The sequence below is a fragment of the Zonotrichia leucophrys genome, chromosome 2 (genome assembly GCF_028769735.1).
Source record: "Zonotrichia leucophrys gambelii isolate GWCS_2022_RI chromosome 2, RI_Zleu_2.0, whole genome shotgun sequence".
In the NCBI taxonomy this organism is placed as follows: Eukaryota; Metazoa; Chordata; class Aves; order Passeriformes; family Passerellidae; genus Zonotrichia; species Zonotrichia leucophrys.
The window spans coordinates 50,622,008-50,641,555 of record NC_088171.1 but is presented as its reverse complement, the minus strand read 5'-3'; the positions used below and the strand labels follow the sequence as shown (position 1 = coordinate 50,641,555).

At 40.0% G+C, this 19,548-nt stretch overlaps 2 protein-coding genes across 9 annotated transcripts in view; one reads left to right on the top strand and one right to left on the bottom strand.

Moving 5' to 3' along the window:
• CUL1 (cullin 1) overlaps positions 1-8,987 on the top strand; it is a 52,021-nt gene extending 43,034 nt beyond the window's left edge. The window contains exons 13-22 of the mRNA XM_064704985.1: positions 239-370; positions 904-1,021; positions 1,956-2,032; positions 2,779-2,910; positions 3,712-3,804; positions 4,980-5,027; positions 5,123-5,205; positions 6,544-6,649; positions 7,404-7,517; positions 8,448-8,987. Of these exons, the coding sequence (XP_064561055.1) occupies positions 239-370; positions 904-1,021; positions 1,956-2,032; positions 2,779-2,910; positions 3,712-3,804; positions 4,980-5,027; positions 5,123-5,205; positions 6,544-6,649; positions 7,404-7,517; positions 8,448-8,528 (984 nt within the window). The 3' untranslated portion in view covers positions 8,529-8,987. The remainder of the gene's footprint in view (positions 1-238; positions 371-903; positions 1,022-1,955; positions 2,033-2,778; positions 2,911-3,711; positions 3,805-4,979; positions 5,028-5,122; positions 5,206-6,543; positions 6,650-7,403; positions 7,518-8,447) is intronic.
• Positions 8,988-10,999: 2,012 nt separating this feature from the next.
• EZH2 (enhancer of zeste 2 polycomb repressive complex 2 subunit) overlaps positions 11,000-19,548 on the bottom strand; it is a 50,404-nt gene continuing 41,855 nt past the window's right edge. For all 8 annotated transcript variants that reach the window (XM_064703382.1, XM_064703384.1, XM_064703379.1 and 5 more), the window contains exons 13-20: positions 16,502-16,542; positions 15,223-15,348; positions 14,682-14,860; positions 13,750-13,845; positions 13,080-13,161; positions 12,257-12,337; positions 12,060-12,144; positions 11,000-11,324 (exon numbers count right to left, since the gene is read on the bottom strand). In XM_064703382.1, the coding sequence (XP_064559452.1) occupies positions 11,264-11,324; positions 12,060-12,144; positions 12,257-12,337; positions 13,080-13,161; positions 13,750-13,845; positions 14,682-14,860; positions 15,223-15,348; positions 16,502-16,542 (751 nt within the window). In that variant the 3' untranslated portion in view covers positions 11,000-11,263. The remainder of the gene's footprint in view (positions 11,325-12,059; positions 12,145-12,256; positions 12,338-13,079; positions 13,162-13,749; positions 13,846-14,681; positions 14,861-15,222; positions 15,349-16,501; positions 16,543-19,548) is intronic.

The window sequence follows — 19,548 nt, the reverse complement described above, 5'->3', positions numbered from 1 at the left end:
ATATCATTATATATCCACATATATGTAATATACTCTACATGTGGAATATACAGTTCTTGTTTTAAAATAGTATTCATATTTAAAGCAAACTCCACCAGTCCCTCCACCCTCTCTCAAAAAAGCCCAAAAAAACTCCCAATCTTTAAAATTTAGGTACAAATCAAGTAGTTCCTGCTACATCTTTTACAAGACAAATGTTCAAATATTTTTCCCTTACAAATTATCTTGGCTTTTCCAGATGGTTGTCTTCAAGTACATTGAGGATAAAGATGTGTTTCAAAAATTCTATGCTAAAATGCTGGCAAAGAGACTTGTGCATCAAAACAGTGCTAGTGATGATGCTGAGGCAAGCATGATCTCCAAACTAAAAGTGAGTATTCCATGACTGTCCCATGATTTGTTGCCTTGCAGATCTTCACACGGTTTTGGAAAGCATTGACATGCATCCTTTCATTTGTTTACTTTATGCACAGAAAAATACACAACCTATGGGGTTTTTGTTTGTTTGTTTTTTTAAATCATAGGAACTTTTAGTGCATGCCTGCTGGAGCTAAGCTTAATTATTCTTAGCCAAATGAATGACATGGATTTAATTAGTCAAAGGAATGAGTACTGAAAAGTAGCTTAATTTTCTTAACCATATTTAGGCAGAATTAAGCAAAGTACAGTTGACTACCCTTTGAGTAGTCTGTTTCATTGTGTTTTGCTTAATTTTAAACAAAATTTTTGTCAGTTTTCAATGGCAGGTAAAGCTCATATTCCAGGGCGGATGGGCACTTTGAGTAAGGGAAATATGGAACTTTGTACATCTTCTGTTAAGGAAATAAGTTCCAACACTTTGTTCTTCTCATTAGCCAATGTCCAAAATGTGTCTTGCTGATGTATCTGTGCTTTTAAATACAGCAAGCTTGCGGTTTTGAGTATACCTCCAAGCTGCAGCGGATGTTCCAAGACATTGGTGTAAGCAAGGATTTGAATGAGCAGTTTAAAAAGCACCTGACCAATTCAGAACCATTAGATTGTAAGTAACACCTTTACCTAAGTTACTGTTGCATAGTATAGCTTCCTCTTATTGCTGCAGAACTAAGTGTGTGAGGGAAATATATGACTTTCTCATATTGCCACAAATTAGAGTGCTGACCATGATAGCTGGGATGTTTAAATTAGGTCTTTAAATTCTAGGTCTGTTCTTTGTCTTCTAGTAGCTCTTTATGTATTTTCTGAGTAGCCTCCTCCTGATTTTAGAGCTCACATTTAGGTACATAACTAAATTAAGTTGAATACTGTCTCGTCTTTTTTTTTTCCTTTTTTTATGCTTGATTGGAGAGATGTTTTTCTTTAAACAGTTTTGATTTTTAACTGTTTAATACTTAGACTTATGAGAAAGTATTAAGGATATTGTTTTCCAGGTTGTTAGATGCCCCTGTCACCTTTTTATGCTTTCCTTTTCAACTGAAGCACATTGAACCAAATTCTGTCAAGAGTTGATAAATATTTCTTGGATTACAATTAGAGTTGGGTATCATCAGGTTTAAATTTTACTTAGTTTTTGTATTGTTTGTACTTGACTTGACCAAAATACCTTACAAGTATAGGTGTGAAGGTCTGTTCTTGCAGTTGTGTGCTGTGGAGTGATGATGAACACTTTCTCTTTTAACACCGAAGTGGGAAAATTGTAACATATTGTAGGGATAGAAACAGAGTAATAACTTCTCCAAATAAGAGAGGATTGAGTGCCTGTAACAGTAAATGTAAAGCTCTCCAACTGCAGGGACATCTCTCATGAACAGCTTTGGTTATGCTCTGACAAAAATAAAATAGTGCTTAATGATTTTTTACCATGTTAGTTTGACCATGAGCCAGAAATATGTCTGTGTTAGAACTGGGACTGTGTGTGAAGAGGGAGTTAGGAGAAAGCGGGATAATGCAGCTGATCCTCTTCTCCTGTCTTTCAGTGGATTTCAGCATCCAGGTGCTGAGTTCTGGATCGTGGCCGTTCCAGCAGTCCTGCACATTTGCTCTGCCATCTGAGGTGAGGCACTTGCTCTTGGTTCATCTGAGCATGGAATGATCCTGAGAGAAATTTTTTTACAAGGCTGTCTCCTTCCATTCTGTTGTGTATCAAAGAGGACTGTAAAAGTCTCTGATATTTGCCTCTTTGGCCTGAGGATATTTGGAACAAGATAATTGAGTAAGGTAGTTGGAGGGAACTGTGTGAAATCTGTGTTTTCGTATCTTTCCCATGAAAACTCCCTGGTTAATGAATCTTTCTTCAAAATATTCAACAGCAACTAAAGCAAATCTTTGTTAGTACATTTTTCTGGGTTTACTTGATTTAAGAAACCTTTTCGTACCATTGCTTCAGCTTTGCCCAGTAAAATCTTTAGATATTATAGTCAGTTTTCTGCTGAGTACTTATCCAGAAAAAAGACATGAATATTTAACATGAGAAATAAATTCAATGCTGTTACCTGGAGGATGAAGGTGGTTAAAACAAATTGCTTTTCTAGCCATGCTTAATGTTTCATAAAAGGAAGAATGAACCTTAAGTGCGGTTTACATTTGTGCTGTTAATGATATTTTAAAGGGGAAATTTATAACAGAGGGAAATTTTTCATCCAGTCTGCCAAATTTGAATACTTTGAGTTTCCATTCAGGCTATTTAGACAACATGGTGGTTGAGGGTGATCAGATTTGATTCCATAACATGTTCTAGTAATGGTAAAGGAAGGTAGATAATTATTTATTTATTTATTTGTTACTCATGTTTTTATACAGTTAGAACGGAGCTATCAGAGATTTACTGCATTTTATGCCAGTCGTCACAGTGGAAGAAAATTAACATGGTTGTATCAGCTGTCCAAAGGGGAATTGGTTACCAACTGTTTCAAAAATAGATACACATTACAGGTACGGACAAGTCATACCAATGGAAACACTTGGTGATGGCTGTTTTCAGAGGACTGGATGCAGCCAGTAGAACCTTTATATATGTCTGTTTTATTTACTATACTGATACTAAAGATCTGTGTTTAAAATTGACTTAGAAAATGGAACACATTGCCTGTGGTTTAAACAGGTGCTGAAAAGCATTTTTTGAGATAAATGCAACCTCTTTTCCTAGGATCTCATGCTGCTTATACTTTCCTGTCTGCTTTATCTCAAAAAGTAGATGGGAGAAGAAACAAGATAGTGTCAGACTTTGACCTTGTCATCATAGGTTAACCCTGTGATGATAGAGATGGATCAGCTACTGATAGCTGTGTGGTGTATAAATTTGGTTTCATTATTCTGCTGGAGTTGGGAGGGTTGTGAGGATGAATTCAGCAGTCTGTGTTGGGTGTAGTGGAGATTAAATGGGCAAGAGTTGGAGTGACAGAGGAAAACAACTTAAAACTATATTGGCAAATACAAGGATAATGCTTTGATGCCATAATAGACAATTTGATGGAGTGTCTAAAGCAAGCTAAATGATCCTAATCCTGGGGTTTATGTTTAGATAATGCTGGAAGGGGGAGTTCTGGTTGTAAAAGCAACATTTGATTCTTTTTTTGTAATTAGCACCACTTGGGTATTCTCTGTTGTCCAAATATTCCAGTGTATGTGTTTAACTGGTGTGTTTCAGGCTGTTCAAATTCAGAAGGTGTTTGTAAGTTCTCATTTTTTGATTTCCCCCCTCTCCCCTCTGTTCTTTGTTTTTGGATTTGTCAGGCATCCACATTCCAGATGGCAATTTTACTGCAGTACAACACAGAAGATGCCTACACTGTGCAGCAGCTGACAGACAGTACTCAAATAAAAATGGTAGTGACTTTGCATGTTTTACCACACTCTTGTGAGCAAGTGTTTTGGTCTTCAGTGCTCTTCCTGCTATCATAAGAAATTTGGATTACATATGCTTGGAGCCAGAACCATCTTCTGTCCCAAAGGAGAGAGATGTGCTCTATTCTTGGTCAATTCACTTTCCCGGTTTACTTTCCTGTAATCATAACTGCCTGGTCTTCTGATGAGTCTTAGTGCATGTACATTCCTGCTCATGACTGGAGTGAATTGTCTAGCTTCCTGCTGAGCTCTGGGTAGAAGTTTTCAGTGTTTCAATTCATACATTTTAATGTTAAAAGACAACATTTTAGCAAAACCAGCATTTTCCTTTAATGATTGATCTATGCATCTGTCATTCTTTTATATCTCAAGGCTTTTTTACATGAACATAGTAAATCTGCAGTTCATTGGCCAGCTCTCTCCTGTGGAAAAGGTTCCCTACTTTTCTTCCCAAGCAGGCTTTATGGCCCACAATTCGACATTTATTTGACCTTTAGCAGTAGGTTTGAATCAAGTCTGCTCTGACTTCTGGAAAGTTAGGTATTCCTCTTCAGTAGGATCTTTACTTCTAGAAATACGTACCTAGAAATTATTGTTGCTGATGGATTACAACAAACCCAGAAGTCTTAGGGGGTTGTAATTTATTACAGACTGTGGTAAAAGAGCAACTTTGTAGGCCTGCACAGAATATTGCCAGTAGCCTTCTGGGTGAGCAACCAGCAACAGCAACCAGAACTGATCCCTGTTAAAACAAAAATATGTTAATCAGAAAGCAGAGAGTGCTTGCTTTCTGAAGTTTAAGCTTGCCACGGTATATATATTTGCATGGTTTGGGAAAAATTATTTCTTAGGCATATAAGTCTGCTTTCAAAATAGTTCCTAAAGCAGCAACTGGAAAGATCTCTTGTTTGGAATTAGTATTTCTCAAGAATTTTATTATATTTGACCAACCACAAGGGGGGATACGTCATAAAACAATGTCCTTTTTGGGTGTTATTTCTGTGAACTTAGTTTTTACTGCTTTTTCTTGCCCCCTCATTTTGCAGTGTTCTGCACTCATTAGTTCTTAGTCTAAATATGTTCATTCTTGTTCAAGTTTTTAAGTTAGACAAAGGTGCTGTCTATCTGCACTGATAATGTTTTCTATAATTTTGTAGGATATCTTGGCACAAGTTCTACAGATACTCTTGAAATCAAAATTGCTTGTAAGTACTCTTGCTTTCTCATGACCTGCTTAACATACAGTGAAATATGTTAGACTATTTATTTATTTACTTGTTTGTTTGTTTATTTATTGCAGGTTTTGGAAGATGAAAATGCAAATGTTGATGAAGTGGAGTTAAAACCTGATACTTTAATAAAACTGTATCTTGGTTACAAAAAGTAAGCAAATGTAGATCCAATATGTACCAGCATTAAGGGAGAGGGCTCATGAGTGGTGGGAGATGGGTGTGATTTCAGTTCTTAGGCTTTGACTTTGTCATAAAGTCATAAAAAAAGTCAAGGCCTGATGTATTTTCATATGTCCTTTCTGTTCCTCAATTTTTGTCTAGTTCTTGAATAGTTCATTCAAGTGCTGCCATTTTGCCAAGCTGTTACTCACAAGCACTCAGCAAATCCATGATATTTTATAAGGTTACAGTAGTGTCCAGTGACCCACAAAGGTCAAAGGCCTAAATGTTCATCCACTACTGCTAACATGAGAAGATCAGGCTTGTTTTATAACCACGGTGTATACAGTGATTTGGAGACTTAATAAACACAATTTTCAGTAGGTTTTATTACTTACTTTAAGCAGTTGTGTATTTTAAGCTGTTTACAGCACTGTGGTACTTCTTATCATGCTTACCAGAGCATAGATATAAACACACATAAATTCAGTGAGGAGTTCAGTGCTTCCTGAAGATAAGATCTCAGGTGAAAGAAACATTTTAAGACCTTTCCTTGTACCTCACCCTTTATCTGCTTTCTATCCCCCTTTACCGAATTAAAGGTTTGAGAATTCATGGTCTGTTGCATTAATGCAGTGATGGAAACAGCTCAGGGTTGCTGCATTGTGCAGCAGCTGCTTCCCAATTTATGATGGAGAGCACTGTGCTAAATAAATAACAGTGCAGCTAACAAACAGGCTGAGCTCCCTGGTGCTCTGGTGCTGAGGTTTGCTCCGCACTTGTGACACAGGACCTTGTCTTGAGTGGCCACGTGTGGCAGTGGGCTCACCTCAGCACAGCTGTCAGTGCCAGGGAGTCTGTGAAAGAAAGGCAGAGCCCAGTTCCACAGAGCAAACAGATTTCTCCACATTATAGTCAGAATCCTGTCTGTAAATCAGAAATTCTGTAAATCAGATTCTGTTTCCATTGACTTCCTTTGTCCCCTTCACTGACTCCAAGCTTCTTACTACACACAGAACTATTTTAAATACAGTGCAATTGTACAGTGCTAGTTACACAGATCACTAGGATGGATTCAGTAAGCTGTGAGATACCAGAAAGTTAGTTTGTTTCATTGGTTGGTTATGGGCATTCTTTATTTTTATTTTAATTCTTTTTTAATTTGAATACAAACATCTAAAATTTTCAGAACAACCAAAGTCCTGTATTGTTGTAAAGTAACTATGGTGCTGTGGCTTTTATTTTGGAGTTGGGTTTTGTTTGGTGTTTTTTCTGTTTCTTAGGTTTTTAACCAGTCTAATTGTTCATTAACTTCTGCTTTTCTTTACAGCAAAAAATTAAGGGTAAACATCAATGTGCCAATGAAGACTGAACAGAAGCAGGAGCAAGAAACTACACACAAAAATATAGAGGAAGACAGGAAACTACTGATTCAGGTGAGTTTTATTGCAGAATGCTGTCATGAACTCAATCACATCTGTGTAATAATTTAATGAAGTTTACTGTAGGGTTTTCCTGACTTTTACTAGAAGACAATTACATTGGTCTAACTAGATTAGAGTTCAAAAAATTTATTTAAAATATTCTTAAAGGTGAGTCTGTAGTAGAAACTGGAGGAAGGCACTTCTACAGACAGGATGTGTTCATTGACATTGTTCTAACCTGATGTTGATGAGTGTTTGGGTTCCTTGAATACATGTTCACCAGACCTTGTCCTTGGTGAAAACTGAGTAGTAAAAAAATAGTAATACCCAGGTAGTATGAAATCAGCATTGGTTTTGTATCAGTTCATTTGGAATCCACTTGAGAGGCAGGGGAAGGAAATACAGAAGTACCACTAAGACAGTGTCACAGTAAGGTTAAATATATAAAGAAGGCTTTTTGCTACACAAGCAGTTTTGTGTGGCTCTTGTTACCAGTTGGTGCTATTATTATTATGACTGACTGACTGTAAGCACAGTTCTAAAAATTCATGTGTCAAAACCACTTTTGATGCCTGTGTGCTGTGGAGACTCTGAGTCCTTGAAGTCTGTGAGTAGCTGACACTGTGGGCAAAGCTTCTCCTGTCTGGTGCTCGAGGTGGTGGTGGTCCTTCTGCAGGGGCAGACGTCACCTAGGGGAGTGACATGGCTTTGCACAGAGGGACAGGTACTGTGCTCCTAAACACACCTTCCCAACTTTGCTGTGCAGGCTGCTATTGTGAGAATCATGAAAATGAGGAAGGTTCTAAAACACCAGCAACTGCTTGGAGAAGTGCTAACACAGCTGTCCTCAAGGTTCAAGCCACGAGTTCCTGTAATTAAGGTATGTGAGACCCACATCTCTGAACCTGGATTCCAGGAGGTGAGGAGGATATCTACACAGACAAAACACTTGTTTCTGAATTAAAAGGGAGAGCTATGGAGATGGGATGGGCAAGGACAGATTTTTTTGAGTTGCGAGTAGGAAATATTTTAACCAGAAATATTGCATTTCTCTTAGGGTACTATGCATCTTTCACATTGTTGGCAGTGGTGGTAAAATAGTAGCTGGATTGCATCTTTTCACATCAGTGTCAGCTTACCATTGCCCTTGATCCAGACTTACCTTTTGTTCTTGCTCTCCCAGCTGTGGGACAACAGTCAGCCTTGGGGTTAACTTGATAAAAGTTTCCTGCTTTCCTTTACAGTAAAAACGTTGGGGAAGGGGGCATTGTATTTAATTATTTACTCATAATTATATTGATTATATTAATTATTCATTTATGTATATTAATTTCTTCATCAGTTTGTTTAAGTGAGCTCACCAGCAGTTTTATATCCACAACCAAGCTGTAGGTGAGGCAAAGGACAGGCAGTGAGAGCAGTTGCATAAACTGGCACCAGGGCAGTGACACAGAGAGCTCCTCACTGCTGCTGCTGCTCTTTCATGACCTTACATAAGCTCTCTGCATCTTGGTGTAATTCTTTATTTGCTGTCTTACTATGAAGTTGTTCAGCATGCTGATGATTTCCCAATCACACCCCTGGAATGACATCCAGTAAGTGCAGTTCAGTTTAGTGGATTAGCAAAGCCTTCTGCTTGGATGTGGTCACAAAGAGGAGAGTGAACTGCTGTGGTTTGTGTCCTTTGCCTATTCCCATCCTGTTTGCCAGGGAACTCCCTTGGGGGGTCAGAATCAAAGTTTGGAGCAACCCCAGAGAGGGCTTTTATGCCCATGTCCCACAGCTTACCTCTGTTCTGTTCCTCCCACAGAAATGCATCGACATCCTCATTGAGAAGGAGTACTTGGAACGTGTAGATGGTGAGAAGGACACCTACAGTTACCTGGCTTAGCATTTTTATTAGCAATGACCTGACTGTGTGACACTCGGCAAGTAGGTATGTGATGGAAAGAATGAAAGCGACAGAACTTCATAGCAGCCACCCTGCTGCCATTTGGACCTCCCTTTTTAATGACTGAGACCAGGACTCCATCAGCCAGTCTCAGATTTACATCAGAACTGCTCAGGATTGATACATTTCAAGTATGTAAATATGGACACCAATGCCATTTAACCTAATTTAAGAACAGAAAGGAATCAGACCCTTCTCGTTTAAGGGTTGCATGCTACTGCATTTAAATCAATACATTGGCTATATGATAAACAGCTGCCATCACAGGCAGCACTTATACATGTTGGCAGCACTTGGAGAGCGAGTCTGAATGGACCCATGTGTAATCTGCTATGAAAAACCATTTGTATAGTGTGTTTCATTTTTTAATGTGTGATAAATAATAAAAAAAATTTAAAAGATTTCTGTACAAGTTGCATTTGGTTTTATTGTTTTAAGTTTCATGACTTATCTTTCTAAATGTAAATAAAAGGTATAATGGTTATGAAAGCTATTAGAAATTCGTTTTGCTTTTCCTCCCCATTTTCTGGTGCTTTAAGAACATTTTGTTCTCTGAAGATACTGTCATCTATCATTATCTGTGCATGTTACTTCTTTTTGAAGAGGAAATGTCTGCACTTTGAAAATAAATTTGTGATGATTTCACAAGATATGCAGAACAGAAAATGCTCAAAATATTTGTGGCAATGCTTGGTCATCTGAACTTGGAGCTGGTTTTAATATTGCTCATTGTGCTATAAAGTGCATCACCCTTGCATAAGTGCTGCCGAGAACAAAGGAGGTTTAGGCTGCCCATTTCTTTGACTGGAGTGAAGCAGAAAATTGAGTGTGTTCCTGAAGAACAATTCCCATTAAATATAACCTGAGATGGGAATTAAAATACTTAAATGTGTTACTAGACATACCTTGATTGACCAGGCCTCATTCCATTCTTTTCACAAAATTTTATGAAATGAGTATTGGCATTCCATATGCTAGAAGCAAAATGCTGCCATCCTCCCAGCTCTCACTATTGGTAATCTATATTTTCTAATCTTCATCCTGAAAAGAACTTCTGTAGCCATTTTACCCTTGATGCAAACTGTGATTTTGTTCACTGTTTCTTCTCGCAGGAAAGGAGCCAGGTTTTGTGTTGCTAATGTTTCTCTCTCGAGGGAAATGGTTGCAGTTGAACTCTGGGTTAAAAAAAAAATCTGAGCAGTACTAGGAGAGGGGTGTCATCTGCACTTGAGATTTTGTGTGCTTGCTATTTCTGTTCTGAAAGAGCTAAAGATTGCCATTAGGGGCAATAGAAGCATCTTGCTGCTCAGAGTTGCTTTTGGAAATTTAGAAGAATGGAACTAGTGATGCCTCTTAATTTCTTTTCCTAAGATGCTGTTTTGTTTTTTGTAAACCCTTCTTGCAGAAAGGTCAGGGCTAATAGATTTCTTTAGCAGGATCTGTGTGCTATGATGACAAAGAAGCAGCCTGAACTCCTTTCTTAGTTGGAAGGCCAGAAATCACCTGCTCTGAGCTGCCTTTCAAAGCCCTTGGCTGGTTAAAGCAGTGCTTTGTGTACTGTGCATCCTTCAGAGCAGGAGTTGTGCTCTACCTGAGGGAGAAAATCAGGCTTACACTTTTGGACTGTTCTTTTCCTCATGAACTCTTGGTTCTTACTTGGGCCAACAGCAAGGTGGAGGGCACGAGGCAGCTGCCTGCTGTACATGGAGAGTGGAAGCAGAAGAGCTGAACTCAGCCCCAGGCTTGGAGCCCCCTCAGTGCAGCAGGTAACTGGTCACCAGGGACAGGATTTCATGCACTCAGTGTGGCAATAATGCCACCCTGTGCCTGCCCTCCCACTCCAGCTGGTTTGACCTGAGCATTGTATTCTACATCACAAGCTAGAGTTCTATCCACTAGCAAGTAAGAAATAAATGTGGTAGCCCTGTACAATCTAACTGCAGTGTAAATGTTTCTGGATGGAAACTGTGCATTTCTCTTCTGCATCTCTTTAACACAGGTGTAGTTACTGTTGTATTTATCATTCAGTTTGGTGCTTCAGAGAAGCCACAGTGACGGCACCTTGTACCACAGCTTTGTCTTGAAAGCAGTGTTTGTCACAGAAATCACAGCTACTCTGGCAGTTGCAGGAGTTCCTGGGCTGCAGCCATTCCTCCAGAGAACTTGGATGTGGCTGTATCCAAGGGAGCTGAGAAGCTGCAAGACCACCCCGGTCTCACTCAGGCACTGCAGCACCAATCCCCTGACTGCCATCCACACTGTTTCCATCTTCACATTGATCTTAAACCTGACCCAGAGTAACAGAAGGAGACAAGTATGGAGTTGCCTTTGCACAGAAGTTACAGGTTAAATTCACATTGCTTTCTCAAGGGGCTGACACAAAATTCCAACTCAATTCCAGTAAAAATGAAGAAGTTCAAGTATCCTTTATTCAAGGTTGAAAAATGTACCACACCACATTATTGCAAAAGTTCCTAGGTACAAAACACTTTGCAGCTGGTGAGAAGGCAATAAAAAGTTGGTTTTTTAAAATTCGTTACTATAAATTACTGTTACAGTACTTTGCAAATACAGAATTTCAAATTGCATCATTTGTATTTTTCTAAAATTGCCCACAGTACTAGAAATTCCTGAAGATAAGGCAGCTGTTTGTTTAAAAGAAGAGGTAGCTGGTGTCAAGGGATTTCCATTTCTCTTTCAATGCCCACATACTTAAGGGCATCAGCTTGGCTATATCTGAAATTAAAAAAAAAACCAAAATCACAAAAAGCCAGTATCATGGAACATTTCGGCTTCATTGTTCTGACAGAATGGCACCACAGCCTGGAATACTCATATATCATTTCCCCACCAGCTGGGGTGTTTCCTCCTTGTGTGAATTTGCAGGTGCATAATGCTGCTGACCCACAAGAAACTACTTTCAGATGTGTTTGATCAAAGGAGACAAATCACTAAAATTCCATTCTTTTTCACCTTGACTCTCACAGCCCTGACATTCATGTTCAGTACTGGAAAGCAACTGCATTTCTCCAGGCTGACCTACACAGTATTGCCAGTGGACAGTTTGCTTTTTGCCAAGTAAGATGATTGTAGGGGACAGTAAGGACACATTCTTAGCAAGCATTTGTCTGTAGGAATTCTGAAATTTAATTCTCTGAAATTCTTGCCTATTTCTGAATGATGGGGGAGTTAACTTGTGCTGCTACCAAGGTAACCCAACCAGAGAAAGTCTGTGCCCATTTGTCACTACACTTTGCTCTATACAAGCTGCTTTTCCAAGTTTGCAGGCTCTTAACCAGCTGCATTGCTCAAATCAGTCTTGCTATGGCATCTGGCTTGACAAAAGCAGTGTGGGGAGTGCTGCTTCTCAGCTGCTGAGACCTGAGGCTGCAGGGGCCAGGCAGGCACAGGAATTAACTCTGAGCTGTGCAGATACTGAAAGCTAATGCCACCTGAAATCCATCTACCCACCTGTAGTCAAAGAACAGTTCTTCACCAGTCTGAATGGCTCTTTTAGCAAATATTCCTATTCTGTGATCACCATTAACCATCATAACTGTTTTAAAAGAAATTAGCTATGTTAGTAGAAATAATGATAAGATGCACGTTAAAGAAATATCTCACAGTATTTCATACATTGATGAAAAGCAAGTAAATGTGAAACTTACCTTTTGCATAGCAGTTGGGATTTACTGAATGGTTTGCAAATCTAATTTTGTTGCCCTTGCGTGTTGCATCAACCACAAAATCTATGGGGGGCAGAAAAAAACAACAAACCCCACAAATGTTGGATGGGTCACCTACAAACACATTTTTGAGTTTAACACCTAGTGTGCTTGGATCTTAGCAGCTGGAGAGGATAACTGCACATCTTCCCCATGGAAGAGCTGGCCCACCACCCTACAACAGCTGAACTCTGCTGTTCCACATTGTGCTTTTCCTTTACCTCCTGCCACAGGGGCACCACCTTGGCTTCTCACTAAAGCCTCTCTACCTTTGTTCCACAAGGACAAGCTCCATAAATATGCTAAGTCAACACTGACATAAAGCAGCAGGTTTTTTCCCTCATTTCAACTATTTTCCAGTATTTTATGCTTGACGCAGTGCAGTCTGTAAGTTACATACCTCATGTGGCTTTTTTCCCCCAACACAATTACCATCATAAATTACTGATTATTTAATTCAGTAAAATTACTTCAGACAACACTTTTTACATTCTTTAGTCTACTTAATGTCTGCACATAATTTTACTCCATGAAGTTCTACTCCTCTTGTACAAGAGGCTCATCACTACATCTAGCTGACCAGCATTTAGAGAAAAAATCCCAAAGACTAGCTATCAGCAGGATGAATCCACACACTGATAGAGAAAGATGGGTGGAAATAAGTTCTCATTGTTGCCTGCAGGCTGCAGAAGAACAGGGCTGAACAAAATACCAAGCATACACACTTTAGTTATGCTGCCAAGAGTTGCAACTGAAGCATACATACCATTATTCAAGTTAAACAGAAAGCTGCACATGTATTTGTCGTACACTTTTCCTCTTCTGTCTGCCTCATCCTGAGAGATAATCTGAAAGAAACACCACTTGTAAAAGAGAGAAGCACTCCTCCATTGTGTAACCACAGCAGCTTAATGTCAGCCCCTCCCCAGCCTTTTGAAAGACAGGTGGGAGTTTTTCTATTCTCTGGGATTCGAAGTATTCCCAAACCAAGTACTGTTTTCAGCAAGCACTCTGCACTTAGCAAACATCCATGCTTTGCTTTTAGCACACAAACTCTTTCAGAGCAGAAGAAAAGCAAGAATTGCTTCTCCTCTCAAAATCAGGGCTGCATACCAGACTCGGGGTTTTATTGCTGCAGAATACAGCTTAGCAAAAGCTCCTACTGACTTTCAGTACTATACTAAATAATTTGCCACCAAATTCCAAGCATGTCTGAACTGAAATTCCATCTAAGATAAAAAGGACATTCCAGCCTCTCGTTCTCACAAGAACCTGTTTCAAAATTTTTGTGACATTTCAATTGTGTAGCTCCTGGGATCTGAGGAGTGACAGCAGTCACAGCCTGTACCAGGTCACAGACAATGGCACCCATGGTTGGTCCCTGTCAGTGCAGAACTTCACCAACTAAGCTCATATCTGGTGCTCTCCATCCTTACCTCACCACAGTATTCAGAGATGAATTCATTCTTCTGTACAGGATCTTTGATAAAAATTCCCCAGCCTGCCACATCTGAAGGTGCCAATAGTAAGTGCTGTGGAATAGAAAAACCAAGAAGTTTTGATATGCCTGGCTTAGATTTGAGTTCAGGTTTTTTTCCATTTTGTTTTGTATCACTTAGTTAAATGCATATGTTGGAACTCCAGGAATGCAGACAAATCCAGAGTCTTCTAATGATCAAACACACACTAAAATTACAGCTTGTGAATCAGAAGATGTATGTAAAAGAAAAATGACCAAGTATTTGAAAACTACTAAAAATTTTAGTTTAACCACCCCAAGACACCTTGAAATGAGGGGGTTACATAAAAATTCATTTACTAAAGACTTCAACCTCAAAAGGTCTGCAGCCAGGAGCCCACCACTCATTAGCTCAGTAATCAACTATTTTGTGAGAAGACATTTCAGAGTAGAAATAAACTTTGGCTTACTGATTTATTTGCCAGAACTGAATGGGCTTTCAAGACTTTAGTAGACTGTATACAAGTTTATACCTTAGAATCAACAACTGAAGAAAGAAACTCTGGGATAAACTTCTTTATGCTGATCTGGGGAAAGACTGTTGAGCTCCTTAAAACAGCAGCCTATTTGCAATTAAGAAGCAAAGCCTGAACAGGGAAAAGGAGATATTCTGCTGCTCTGCTGCACAGAACACACTAATTGGTACATGACAAAATGTAGATAGACTTAACAGCAGCACAAGAGCAAGCTAACAAGTGACCACTCCTTTCCTTGCTGTTTGGTTTGGGGTTTTTTTTCTTTTCCATTTTGACAGTATGAAGGCAAAGAAATTCCATTCTCTGGCTTGAAAATATAAGAACGCCTCTAGGACCAGGCAACAGGCCTGAAGTTGTATAACTCTGGACATACTTTTTTGGATCCTCTCTGAATGCTGCAGTTCTTGCAGGAAACATTTTTGCTGTCCCAGTGGTCAGCTGCTCCACAGGTGAGGCAGAGGTCGGGGTCACACTCTCGGACAGCCAGGTAACAGGGACACTGCTTGGTGTTGCACTGTGCTTTACAACGACACCCAGGAAAACGATTTTGGCCTACAGAGGAATGGGTGGAACAGAAAAACAGCAAATATGAAAATATACAGTGTAAAACTAAGACTGTGCAGATTATAGTGTATCAGAATATTGGTAACACAGCCACTGATATCTGCTTTCAGGAGTACTGCAAATTCTTTCCTTCCCTGATTTTAATAACTCTTCCTCAATTTTAGGTCAGAAGGCTGCTTCTGACTTCATGCAATAGCCAATTACAAGGGCCAAATTAACTGAACATGTTCACACTGTTGGGCACAATTTGCTGCTCCTGTAACTGCCTGCAGCACGGACAGACTGCTAGTACAGAGCTCGTGGTGGGCAGAGAGAGAAGTTTATGGATAACTTTAAAATGTTTTACTTACATTCTGAGCTGCACTGACAAAACTTCTCACAGAAGTTTTGAGCAATTACACATGGGCATGAGCTATCACAAGGCTGACGTGGGTGATCACATGGCTGATAGTTGTAAACGTGATTCGATGACCCATCTGAATAAAAATAGCAACATTTTGTAAAGTTGAAAGTTGCAGACAAACAACATACAGTTCCCCTCACTCTAAGGCAGAAATTCCCTTTTAGTCATTTAACTAAGAAAGCCCAAACATGAACAAAAAACCCAAACCCACAAGTGGAGTTGAAAACCCAAAAGACATAAAACCAGAACTGTAACATTAGTGAGGTGTTTTACACCATTAGCTGTCTTCCTAGTGCACCTCATTTTGCCACTGCTCAGCTGCTGTGAGTATTGAGAGCTGAAAGCTGTTTATGTGGAAAACTGAGAAACGAAACTACAATGGTATCATTTCCTGTCTGAACATGTTTTGGAATAGCACTGATATTATTCAGCAAAGTAAATTTGCTTAAATACTGAAAGCAATTTTTAATGTGGAACAATAGTCAACTTCCAAACAGGTACCACTGGCAATGTAATTCCATTATTATTATTATTATTATTATTATTACTATACCACTGTGTTTTCCCAAGTCAATTTTCCAGTACAGACAATGCTGAAGTCTTCTAAGCAAGAAAGGAACTACCAGGGACAAGTCTAGAGCTTTACCTATCCAGTAGCTAGGAGAATTTGGTTCTATATAAATTATTTTTGCTATTAATACTCTTGAGCTTGTTTTGGGTTTGCATGAATTTGTAAATTTATAAAAATGCTCAAGCTAGCAATCAGCAACAAAAAATGAGAGAGACAAACAGATCAATTATTTATGTTGCCAGAAGTCCCAACTATTCTCAACAACTTTTCAGAGAACTATTTCTAAATTAAACTAGCTTACAAAAAAAAGGCACTATTTACTGCAGCTCTTATCCTTAATACCATTTTTACCTGTGCTTCAATGAAGCCATACTGAAAAGACAGTAAACTCAGCTTCCTTTCCTTTTTATGGAATTATATAAAGCTATTTAACCCAAAGAGTACCTTTTGTCCCTACAATACATATAAGTGAGAGTTTACGTTTTTAATTTTCATTCTCCTAAAATTTCTGGCTCCCCGTGGAATATACATAATGGCCTAACATTAAAAAAAACCAAAACAAATAACCAGGCCCCCCCACAAACAACCAAAACAGAAAAAAGCAATAGTAGAATCTTAAAAGTTCAGGACATAAATTGAATGGAAAGATGCTAACCCTTTTTCAGCTGTATCTTTCTGCAATGAGCAGCCCACAACCTGCAAAAACACAAAACAAACAAGAAGGTTGACAGGAACTCCTCCTGCAGTGGGCTGGGAAAGGCAGCTGCATCTTGCTAAAGATGGGAAAGTTTCTGGAGACATGAACAGCTGCTAAGTGCACACGAGTCAGAGGGGCTGCAGCAGAGCCACCCTGTCCTGGTCTAGGGCTGGCCAAGATCAGAGCTCTGCAGGCTGCTCCCCCCTCTCCCCACCATTCCTGCAGTCCCAGCACTGCACAGAGGAGCTGTTCCCACCCAGCCCAGCCAGAGATGCTGGAACTCAGCTGCCCCTGCAGGAAGCCCTGCCAAGAGCAGGTGCTGGAGCTGCTTCTGGCAGGCAGGAGCAGCAGCGAGGGAAGGGTACGAAGGTGCAGAAGTGAAGGGTCATGCCTGAACAGGGGCACAGAAATGGGGCAGCTGCACAGGGCTTGGCCCCAGCACCACTCTGGTTGTCCCCCACAGACCACAGCCAGGTCCTGCCCTTCACGTGAGGGGCTCCAAGTACCTGACAGGACACAGTGCCTGCCTGGCACAGCCACACTGAAGGGACACCTCAGTATTTCTTCTGGCTGGACATTTTTCCCCAGCTGTCCTGGCTGGTGGCGCTGCACTGAGCCTTTCCCCTTCCTGCCTCACAGCCCACACTCCTTTCTCTTATGTCCCTACAGTTTTCCTTCAGTGTCCCCTTTCTCAGGTAGCTCCCCTTTCTCACATCCATTGCCAGTTCTTGTTGTGTGGTGGATTTTATTGTTTGTGTTAGTTCTTTGTTGTGTTTTTTAAGAGTAACATGCTTTTTGGTTAGCATTCACTGTACTTGAAAGTTCTTGCAAGTTACATTTACCCCTTTATCTTGTATCCATTTCAGATTGTAAGCTCTTTGGCCAGGGAATGTCAGCTATTCCATAAACAGTGTGTCAGAAACAAGCAAAAGCACCTGTCTGGACCTTTAGTACCAAAAGGAAAACCAGACTTTTCATTGCAGTAGCCTTAAAATTAAAGGAGAAATCCATTGTTTTATTTTTTTACTCGATTCTATGCATTTTAGTTACGACTTTCATTTTAGTGAACACACATAACAAAAAAATTAGAGTAAGGATTTTTAAAGTTTATACTTCTTGACTTCCTTAGTATCATGAAGTCATGATACAACATGAAGACAATATGGGAGAAGCCTCATTCCCTGGCCAAATAATACATTGCCAGCTGCCTCAAGCAACCTCACTTTCTCTGCAGATTTACCGAGCTGCCCAAAACACTCATGAGCACAGGTACTAAAAGATCCCCAGCACAGAACCCTGTAAAAGCTATTCTGCCTTTCAGTGAATGCAACTCTCCTCAGAAGTTTGCACTCTGAAAAAATATCTCCCGCTGTAACTACTTAAATAGGACTTTTTAGCTGCTACTTCTTTCATAAAAGCATAGCAGCTTTTACTTCAACTAAATGGTGTGCAGAGCCCTCCAACAGCTTCATATAAATAAGATTCTCTATAAAATTGCCCTTCTAAAGCATTACTGTGAGATTTAACTCAATAACCAATTTTCTTAAGGAGCCCATACAAGTTAGAAACCCACAAAGGCAGACTTGTCCAAGTAACTAAGGCTGAGAGGGAAGAAGAAACTCAGAATTACAGAGTACTGTAATAAATAGATGACATTCCTATTAAGAGTGATTCACTCTAGAAGAAAAGGCTACGAACATATATTTATGAATTATGAGACATTGACTCTGCAAGAGGACACTTCCCATATGCCTGAAAGGAGCGCAATTTTGACTTAAATTACTCTTATGCACACCAAACTACTTTCTTTCTTGTCTACCTGGTATTTGGAAAATGTAACATACCATATTTTTGAACAAGTCTTTCACAGAAACTTGTCTGTTGCTGCAAGATAATAAGAACCTACCAGCACAGCAAACTCTTAAAAGCATTCTGTGGCCAGACTTGTTAAAATACTCTTTCATTAGCAATTAGCAGCTTCACTTTTTCTCCTAAGGTAAGCACTCTCCTAATACTTTAAAAGCACACAAATGTGCGTACACATCAAGAAAGCATTAATAGTAACAAGTCAAAGCAGAAGGAAAACTACAGGGGCAGTCACAATGGCAAAGGCATCCATGTGCTCTGCCCCTCTTCTGGAGAGACTTCTGCCACAGGAGGGAGAGGGGGGCTGGAGACACTGCAGGAACTGTGGGCAGTGACACAAGACAACAGGCTGCCAGCACTGACCAACAGGAGTTTGGACTGGCACTACCAAGAGTATTCACTGCCTTGTAACTTCCAAAAAACTGCCACAAAGCGCTCAAGTTCCCCCGGTTAGCGCACAAAGCTGGAGCCTGAGCAAGCACTACACTAAAGGCAGAGTCATTTTTGTATCTGCTCTATATAAATCTGCATCTCAAACAGAAGCAAAAGGCAAGGCCTGGTCCCATGCAGCAGGAAGCAAAGGCAAGGAAAGGACAACGTTGAGAAAGCACTCACAACTTGAAGCTTCATTACAAAAAGCCAACTGGAAACTCCATAGCAAGTTCCCAAGCAAGCCAGTGGATTTGTGCATTTGGTTGCTGACATCTGCAGGAAAGCCAGCTTGGAAAACAAGTGTTTCCAGAAGCATCATGACAGCAGCTGTCAAAGATATCATTCTTCTCTCCTAACAACCTACTAGACCTCTAAACTTTGCCAGTGCCTCTGGGCAGCAGCAGTGTCAGCCAAGCCAGCACTAAAAGCACCCTTTGGAAGAAGCTGCTCCAGCATTTCTTGCTTTACGCAGGGATATTCTGCTATCAGAAAGTGCACTAAAAACTCAAAATACATGCCAATTATGTCAAATATGTCATTGAGTCTTTGCAGTGTTTGATTTTCTGGCATCACTCAAAGACTTCAGTCTCCCAGATCACCTTATCCACAGCCTCCCCACCACTCCAAGACTCAGCCTTCCAACCCGGCAGCACATCAGAATATCTGTGCCAATGCCTCAGTGCACCTTTTGCCTGGTAACAGTTAGA